At 53.6% G+C, this 9,693-nt stretch overlaps 1 protein-coding gene across 1 annotated transcript; it reads right to left on the bottom strand.

The window, feature by feature from the left end:
- Positions 1 to 164: 164 nt before the first annotated feature.
- On the bottom strand, positions 165 to 7,951 carry PAOX (polyamine oxidase). Its single transcript, XM_028149626.2, has 7 exons — positions 7,726 to 7,951; positions 6,728 to 7,214; positions 5,514 to 5,713; positions 3,292 to 3,544; positions 2,609 to 2,721; positions 1,985 to 2,142; positions 165 to 540 (listed from the first exon to the last, which is right to left on the bottom strand). Exons 1-7 carry the CDS (start codon positions 7,907 to 7,909, stop codon positions 397 to 399), a joined length of 1,539 nt encoding a protein of 512 aa, XP_028005427.2. The 5' UTR covers positions 7,910 to 7,951; the 3' UTR covers positions 165 to 396.
- Positions 7,952 to 9,693: the final 1,742 nt, after the last annotated feature.

Below are 9,693 nucleotides of genomic sequence, written 5' to 3' on the forward strand. Positions count from 1 at the left end.
TCCCCACTTGCTGGCCCTCAGAAACACCTGAAGATGCCCAGGACAAGGGCAACCACAACACCCAGAGTCCAGGGGCCCTGCAATGACTGGGCCAGGGGGGAGTCGAAGGCAGAAGCCACAGATGCTGCAGCCCCGAGGCGTAAGGACGACTCCGGACACAGAGGTTCTGACACACTTTATGTGAGCCACCAGCATCAGCAGCTGGTCACACCTGTGTCTCACTTCTCCAGGCAGACTCTCCCCCTCCCCCAGCTCCAGCTCAGCCATGGCCAGGCCCAGTGACAGTCGTGAAAAATGAGAGCAGTGACCCGTAACAATACATCCCAAGTCTCCAGCCAGGCTGAACAGAGGGAAGGATGGTGGCAGCCTCCCCTGGCAAGGGAGGAACAGGCTGGCTCAGAGCCTGGGACCGTGCAGCTGCGCCTGGGGGTCCAGCAGCGCGATGAGCCGGTCAGCCTCCCTCCAGCCGGAGAGCAGAGCCCCGTGGGTGGTCGAGTAAAACGTCCGATGTGTGGCTTCTCCTGCAAACAGGACCTGGAGCTGCAGAGAAGGGTGGGGTTAGAACGGGGTGCTGGGGTGGAGCAACAAGCCACATGCCTTCCACGTGTGGCTACAGAGCTGAGGGTGAGGAGGTGGCTTTGTTCTTCACCTAATCCCGCACCCTGGTGTGGCCACAGAACAAGAGCGGGTGCTTCTCGCGGAACAGGGCTCAAATATTCGGGATTAAACGTGATCACAAAATGGAAAATGCAACAGAGGGCCTGGGAGACAACTCGGAGAACATCCCCCAACATGCAGACCAAAAAACAGATAGAAATGAGGAGAGAAAAGGATAAGAATATTTGAGGACCGGTCCAGAAGTCTGCCATTCAAACAACAGAAATCTTAGTGTGTGTGTGTGGGGGGGTGTGGGGGGGGGGGGGGGGGGAGGGAGAAAAGAAGAGAAAGCAGAGAGAAGATGAGATGAATCACAAGAACTTCCCAGCTGACTGAGGGGCTCAAGGCAAACCCTGTGAAGTGAGTGGACGCCCGGCGAGGGTCGCATGCTTCTGGTCTCCATGGGCGTTGGAGCCTAATGCTCTTCTAAGCTTCCTAAGAGCTTGGAACACGGGACACAAGGAAGAAAGGACTCCAAATGGCTTTGGACTTCCCGACAGCAACATTGGAAAATGTTCCAAACCCTGAGGGGCATGACTCGCAAACCACGATTTTATACCCAAACTAGGAGACTCCTACAGAAAGGTGGGGTCCACGCCTGCCCTGGGATGGTGCCTTCTGATTCCTCAGCTTGGTCACAGGGGGCGCTGCAGCCGCCCACTCCACTGGGACGCCCGTACTGAAGGCCTGGGAAGCCACACGAGCATGTGCCCTGGGGCTATGTGTATGTAGAATTATGATGAAAAGAACACATTTTAAAAGTATTCTTAATTTCAAAAAAGAAAAGGGGCCCTGACCGGTTTGGCTCAGTGGATAGAGAGTCGGCCTGCAGACTGAAGGGTCCCAGGTTCGATTCCAGTCAAGGGCATGTACCTTGGTTGTGGGCACATCCCCAGTGGGGGGTGTGCAAGAGGCAGCTGATTGATGTTTCTTTCTCATTCATGTTTCTAACTCTCTATCCCTCTCCCTTCCTCTCTGTAAAAAATCAATAAAATATATTTTTTTAAAAAAAGAAAGAAAAGGGATTCTCCTGGCCGGCGTGGCTCAGTGGTTGAGCATTGACCTATGAACCAGGAGGTCACGGTTTGATTACCAGTCAAGGCACATGCCCAGGTTGTGGCCTTGATCACCAGTGTGGGGTGTGCAGGAGGCAATGATTCTCTCTCATCATTGATGTTTCTGTCTCTCTCTCTCCCTTTCCCTTCTTCTCTAAAACCAATAAAAATATAAAGAAAAGGGATTCTGAGTCTCAGGGGTCCCAGCCCCACCCACACTCTGGGGTTCCAGCGGGACCCCGGTGCCTTACCATCCAGGGGCCACATCATACCTGGGCCTTCTCTCTGTCCGCAGGGAGCGGCTGAGCCAGCAGGTCAATGTCATCCCCGGTGCTGCCCACGGCCACGTAGCTGTAGGAGCCTCTGGAGTAGGGGGCGCTGTGCCAGCGAGACCTCAGCACACTCTTGGGCGCAGGAAGCTGTGGATTCCCTGAACCACAGAGATGCCACACATGAACCGGGGCTCCTCCCACCAGTCTGCAATGGGGCCTTCATTTTCAAGACGGAGCAGTTCAAAATGAAAGAAACTGCCCAGGAAGAAAACCAAGCCATGAAGTGCATGAATAAGAGGCTCTCCCAGTCTTATCCGCTCTGTCCAACTGGGGACGCCATCACTGCATCCTCAGCCCCCGTGACCATGTGGTCACTGTGCTCTGTCTGAGCCCCCACGTCTCATCTATAAAGCCCTGGTTAAGGGCAGCTGTATTTATTTTGGTGGCACATTTTAGAAAATGGAAGTGGGAAGTGTTGGCAAAACCATTTCAGTTGCTCAGGAGCAGGAACTCAGGCAAGTTCATAGAGGCAAACTCAGCTCTTCACTGGGAGGAAGTTCAGTTCCCCTTTAGAGACCGTACAACAAGGAGCACGAGGCAGAGCCGGGGCCGTGCGGTCCGTACCTGTCACCCGGCGAAGCATGCGGGTCAGAGACAGAAGCACCTCCTCATCCGACAGCGTCTCCATGAACTCGGACTCAAGTCCAGCGATGAACCCGCAGAGGACGTGGGCAGACCTACGTGGAGAACACACCCAGGTCGGGCTTTGCTGGAAACACCAGTCTCTCCCTCCCTAATGATTCGTGTTCCTATTTCTGAGTGAGCACCAAGCCCACACACGTTGCTGTGCTTACGCTGCATGTCTGGGACACACGACTTAGCCCTTCAAGTGTGGGTCTCTGATCCCAGGACTTACAAGGATGCTTTGTTCAATTATTGCATCGGGTTTAAGCACTGCCTCCCGTTCTAGACATGTCCACGTTTCAGACTTCTTCTGTGACCTACAAGCCTGTATTTCAGCAAATACTTTCTTACTGACTAAACATGCCTTCCATTCACCAGCACACTCTGGGCCTCAGCAATGCTGACAAGCCACACACAGTGTGTGCCCCTCTGTCCCACGGGGGTTAGGCCCAGACGGTCTGTCTATCATCAGCCCTTTGGGAACTCTCAGGATCCCCACCATTAAACCCTCCCGACACCTCACGGTGAATCAACACACTGTTGGATCCTCAACCCAAACGACGCCGAGGAGCCAGTCCCTCTCAGCACTCACGCTTCCTCAGAGAAATGGGGAGCGTACATACTCGAAGGAAGGCAGGACCAAAAAGCCAATCAGCTTCTTGACCCAGGCGTCCTGCATCGGGGGAGCGGTGTCCTCCAGGGGCGATGTGTCCTCCCACACCACCTGGATGTGCTCGCAGTCCGGCTCCCAGAAGGGCTCTTCAAACTCCAGGAAGATCTTATTGTTGGTCCCAAAGCCCATTTTCCTGATCGCTTCTGCCTTCTCAGCGGGCAGTGGCGGCTGGAAGAAGGTGTCCAGATGTTCTTTAAGAAAACCTGGAATTTATCATTGGACTCGACTTACACCACAGAAATACCCTTAACTGGGATCAGCAACCACAGAAACCCGCCCTGAGCCCGTCAGAGGAGTCAGAGAGAGGCCTCTGTAGGGACGGAGTCTCATGTCTGAGCCTTCTGCCTCTCACCCCCTGGAAAGCACACCGCTCAGGACCGTGGGGAGAAGCAGTAAGAGGCACAGCACAGGCCTTTTCAGAGGTGACATAACAACTAATCTGCCAGATGAGAAAATTACTTTAGCCAAGTCAAACAAAACGGGAAGAAATAGCCACAGTGCAAGCCAATCCCTTAGGGTGCACATAACTCGCTAGTCAGTGAGAAGAGGATGGACAGCCCACAGGAAGTGAGGCATGGGGTGGGGAGGACCAGAAGGGGTCGCCACTCTCCACAGCCATCCCCACCTGACCAGATCTTCAACTCAGGTCCTACAGAGATATCCGTGTAGTGTTTATATATATATATGTGTGTGTTTTTTTTTTTATTGATTTCAGAGAGGAAGGGAGAGGGAGGGAGAGAGAGAGAGAAACATCAATGATGAGAGTGAATCATTGATGGGCTGCCTCCTGCACACCTCACAATGGGGACTGAGCCACAACCCAGGTATATGCCATGACAGGAAATTGAACCGTGACCTCCTAGTTCATAGGTCGATGCTCAACCACTGAGCCATGCTGGCTGGGCCGCACAAGTATATTTATAGAGTTGTGTAACAATCATCACTATCAAGCTTAGACCACGTGTTCTTAAACACACATGTATAACATTGTGTGAAACAGAAAAAGTAAAAGCAACCTAAATTTCCATCCATATCTATAATAATAAAAGCGTAATATGCTAATTAGACCAGATGGCCGAACAGTGGAATGACCATCCAGACGACCTTCCGGATGAAGCCGGGGCTGGGAGGGCTGAGGCAGCCATCTCGGCTGCGAGGGCTGAGCCCCTTGCACGAATTTCATGCGTCAGGCCTCTAGTTAAGTAACATTAAGCAATGGCACCTGCATAGAAGAAAGTTCTATGTGGCTGTAAAGAGCAAGTGTGGCACAGGCCCTGGCTCCCTGTGACCAGTATGGACAGTCGTAACAATGCTCCTACTGATCACAGCAAGGGCTCAGTAAGCACCAGCAACTATGAATAGCAACTATGAATGAACAAAGAAGAGAGAGAGAGAGAGAGAGAGAGAGAGAGAGGAGAGAGAAAGAAGGAAAGAAAGAAAGAAAGAAAGAAAGAGAAGAGAGAGAGAGAGAGAGAGAGAGGAAGGGAGGAAGGAAGAGAGAGAAGAGAAGAGAAGAGAAGAGAAGAGAAGAGAAGAGAAGAGAAGAGAAGAGAAGAGGCAAAAGGAGAACAAGATTGCACTTGTGGGACGCGGAGGAGACTGTATTTTAAGTCGGCTCTGGCTCCTGCTAGCTTTGTGAACTTGGGCAACTGACTAATCTCTGTTGACATTTGTCAAACAGGGGATGGGCCAGGTAAGTCCTCAGGCTGCCTTGGGGGTAAAGGAGACAACGCTGGCAAAACTTGGATTCCAATCATCTCCACCTTTTATCAGGTTGCCCACTCCTACTCACAGTCTCTGTCAAAAGCCTCGGCTCTAGAATTAAGCAGATCATGTACTTGGCTCCTTCCTTGATGACGGCTGGACCTGACCTTGAGATGTGGCTTTTGTGCTGTCCCCCAGGTGAACCTCCATCAGGAGGCCTCCCAGCCTTTCCAGAAAATACCTCCAAAGGATGAGAACAGCTGACTTCCCTTTTCTCTGTGAAACTCCTATTTCCTACGCATGGGATTGCTACAAAACACAACAGAGTCCTTCTCTCCAAGACTTAGGATGGAAATGTGAGCTTAGTAGCCAGGCAAAGCCCCAGCGCCCGCTGGGGCGGGAGAGAGCCAGAGGCCGGGGCACCTGGGGCCGAGAAGAGAGGAGACCCTGACCGGATGGTGACCTTACCTAAGGGCACGGTAAGGATCACGTGATGTGCTGGGAAGCTGTCTCCGTCCTCACACTCCACCAACACTGGGAACTTCTCCCCGGGAGACCCAGCTTCTTGGAAGGACCCGTTCCAGTGAAGAGTCTTCACCGGCTTGTTAAAGACCATCACGTCCTGGGGCAAGGAGGCCATGATGCAGTTTGTGAGTCCTTGGTAGCCCCTGGGAGAGACAGGGTGTCGGCACTGATGAGAGGACCCGCCTGGAGGGAAGACGCTAGAACAGCCCTCCAGGAAGCTGCAGCAGCTCTGTCCCCACTCAGGCTCAGCGGGAGGAGGCTGGGAAGGGTCAGGGAGGGCATGGGGACCTCGTGCCAGGCTCCACCCTGTGGTTTCTGATCCACCACAGGAATGTTAATACCTGCCTCCTGGCTAATGGGAGGATGAAACGGGCAAAGTTCCCAAGGGCGTGAACAAGGTCCCTGCTGCCTGCCCAGCCCCCTGGTTCTGCACAAAGGCCCTTCCCTGTGCACAGGGCCTGGGAGGACCTGGGAGAGAGAGCCCCATGGGAATGTCTCACCAGTGCCTGGGGGCAGACTGAGTCCCCCTTGACCCTGCCCCCGAGCCACAGGGAAGGGCCCCTCACACAGTGCTTAGCACCTGAGGGGCCTCGTAAACGTGGGAGGAAGAAAGCATTACAAGATGCATTTCCTTCGTTTTATCACTTGTTCCTGAAAATAATGATCTCCCTTTTCTTAAATGAGAAAAACTAGGGAAACAAATGACCAACTTTCTAAACAGAGAAAGCCCTGGCTGGTTTGGCTCAGTGGATAGAGCGTTGGCATGCAGACTGAAGGGTCCCAGGTTCAATTCTGGTCAAGGGCACATGCCCGGGGTTACGGGCTCAATCCCTAGTAGGAGGCATGCAGGAGGCAGCCGATCAACGATTCTCTCTCATCAATGTTTCCATCTCTCTCTTCATCTCTGAAATCAATAAAGATATATTTTTAAAAATAATAAAAATAAAAAAGAGAAGACAAAAGTCCCCCTTGACCCTCCCACCACTCCCCTGCCTCCCAAAGCTTCACCTGAGGTACATGGAGGGGGCCTGGGGAGCATGGAGGGGACCTGGGGTGGGTGGAGGGGGCCTGGGTGGGTGCATGGAGGGGGGCTGGGGAGCCTGGAGGGGTCCTGGGGAGGATGGAAGGCTGACGGGGTGGGTGTGGCATACACATACCCAGGAAAAGTGCAGTCCAGCCCTGGCAGCACGGTGTACTCCCCAAAGGGAGCGAGGGCCACCAGGTCCATGCTGTGGGTGCCACTCACACAGCACTCTATGTTTAAGAAGTTCTTCAGAATGGCCAGCTTGAGCTTCTTGGTCTCCTCATCCTCTGTCCAGCCGGCCAGGTGCTGACTGATCTCCTTCCTGAGGTACTCCCCAACACTGGGCACGGGGGCCTCGGCCGCGTGCAGGAACTCCCGGGACTGGTCTATGAGGCTGTAGTACAGATGGCCCATCTCCACCACCAGCTCGAGGCTCACACTTTCCCCGGAGCTGGCATAGGACACCGAGGGCAGCGCCACGTGGCCCCCGGTATCGATCCTCTGGTTCTCCTCTGACAACTCCTTGTCCCCCAGCAGCCCGTACTTGGCAGCCAGCTGGAAGACGGGGTTGCCCTGAGAGGGCCCGTGGATCCAGTGAGCGCCTACCTCCACCACACCACCTGGGAGGGGACACAGGTGCCATCTGAGGGTCTGTCCCCACGAAGGTGGACCCTGAGCCCTTCTCCTGGACCGCAGCCGGCTCTGCCCTTCCCCCAAATGCTCTGAAAACCAGCCCCAGGGCCACGGGTCCCTGAGGACCATAGTCCCTCCCCGAAGGGCCTGGCCCGACCTAGTTCAAGGGGAACGCCTGAGGAGGGGGTGTGCTGGCCTGCACCTGCCCGGGGAGCACCCTGGAGGGATGACCTGGGACCTCGCACAGGCTGCGGGGGGCACAGTCAGGGGGTACCTTCCCGCAGGGGCGGCCCTGCCAGCTACGGGCAGCTGGGTTTCCGGGACCAGTGAACTTGGGCTGATTAACTGGGGCGCGGCGGGGATCCACTTGGGGGGCAGGTAAGGCTCCCGGGTCGGTTAACTGGCCGCAGGCCGGCCAGGGGGCGGCGGGGGGCGGGCGGCCCCGGTTGGGACCTGGGACTGAGCTCGGGAAGGGAGTTCCGGGGGAGAGGCCGTTACCGAAGCTGCGCTCCGAGCGGATGCGGCCTCCGGCGCGGGCGGTGGCCTCCAGGACCCGCAGGTGCCGGAAGGCCGGGTGGCGGCAGAGCCTCTGCGCGGCCCCCAGCCCCGCGATGCCGCCGCCCACCACCAGCACCCGCGGCCCGCGGCCCGCAGCCTCCTCGCCGCCGCCGCCGGACTCCATGGCGCGGTTCCGGGCAGTCCCTGCGCGTTCCCGCCGCTGCGAGGTGCAGATAAGCGGGCGGGCCAGGGGGCGGGGCCTCTCCGGGCACCCAGGGCCACCACCTACTGCAGCGACTCGGTGGGTGACACTGCCCATTTGGCTGAACCAGATCAGGCTGTTTTTTTTTTTTTTTTTTTTGTAAACGGCTTTATTGATTAGAAGTCACATAGCATACATTTCACCCAGTTAACGTGTGCAGTTCCCCATTTTACAGTACATTTACAGAGGTGTGTCACCATCATCACGACCAAGCTTAGAGCATTTCCATCACCCCAAAAAGAGACACCGACACCGGAACGGTGCTCCACAGCCCCGGCGGCGGCCTCTGGCACCCGCTAACCCACTTCCTGTCCCTATGGATCTGCCTGTTCTGGACATTTCATAGAAACGGAGTCACGCACTTCGTGGCTTCTTTCACTCTGCATAATGTTTTCAGGGTTCATCCACCTCATGGCATGTAGCATGTTATCAGTACACTTCACTTCTTTTTATTGCCAAATAACATTCCTTTGTATATTCTCATGTACCATTGTATGGAGATCTCACATTTTGTGTATTCATTCATGAATTGGTGGGCAATTTCCCTCCACTTTTCAGCTGTTCTGAATAAAACTATGAGCATCCATGTACAAATTTTGTGTAGACATATGTGTTCACTTCTCTTAAGTATATGTAGGGATGGAATTGCTGGGTCATATGGTGATCTTTCTTTAACTTTTGAGGAACTGCCACACTTTTCCAAAGTGCCTGCATCATTTTACATGAATATTCCAGTTTCTCCACACCCTCACCAACACTTACCATTGCTTGTCTTTTTAGCCATCCTGGTAGGTGTGAAGCAGTATCGCGTGGTTTTGATCTGTGTTCCCCTAATGACTAATGATGTTGAGCATCTTTCCGTGTGCTTATTAGCCATTGGTATGTCTTTATTGGAGAAATGTTTGTTCAGTACGTTACCCATATGTTATTGATTTTTTTACAGAGAGGAAGGGAGAGGGAGAGAGAGTTAGAAACATCGATGAGAGAGAAACATCAATCAGCTGCTTCCTGCACACCCCCTACTGAGGATGTGCCCGAAACCAAGGTACATGCCCTTGACCAGAATTGAACCTGGGACCCTTGAGTCCGCAGGCCGACACTCTATCCACTGAGCCAAACCAAAACGGTTAGGGCCGTGGTCGGCAAACTGCGGCTCTCAAGCCACATGCGGCTCTTTGGCCCCTTGAATGTGGCTCGTCCACAAAATACCATGGCCTGGGCGAGTCTATTTTGCAGAAGTGGCGTTAGAAGAAGTTTAAGTTTAAAAAATTTGGCTCTCAAAAGAATTTCAATCGTTGTACTGTTGATATTTGGCTCTGTTGACTAATGAATGAGTTTGCCGACCACTGGGTTAGGGCATGTTACCCATTTTTAATTAGTTCGTCTTTTTGTTATTGAGTTCAAAGTGTTATTTAAATAAACAAAAGTTTTCATTACTAAAATTTAATGAAAGCTTATATTTGTAAAAATAAAACTTTTCATAATCTAGTCTTCAAGAGCTATCTAGTTGCCGATGTAAAAAATCAGCATTGCGTTGCCCGGCCGGTGTGGTGGGTCAGTGGTTGAGCATTGGCCCATGAACCAGGAAGTCATGGTTTGATTCCTGATCAGGGCACATGCCTGAGTTTGGGGCTCAATCCCCAGTCAGAGTTGTGCAGGAGGCAGCTGATCGATGTTTCTCTCTCTATCCCTCTCCCTTCCTCTCT

Source organism: Eptesicus fuscus, chromosome 17 (assembly GCF_027574615.1).
Source record: "Eptesicus fuscus isolate TK198812 chromosome 17, DD_ASM_mEF_20220401, whole genome shotgun sequence".
Classification (NCBI taxonomy): domain Eukaryota; kingdom Metazoa; phylum Chordata; class Mammalia; order Chiroptera; family Vespertilionidae; genus Eptesicus; species Eptesicus fuscus.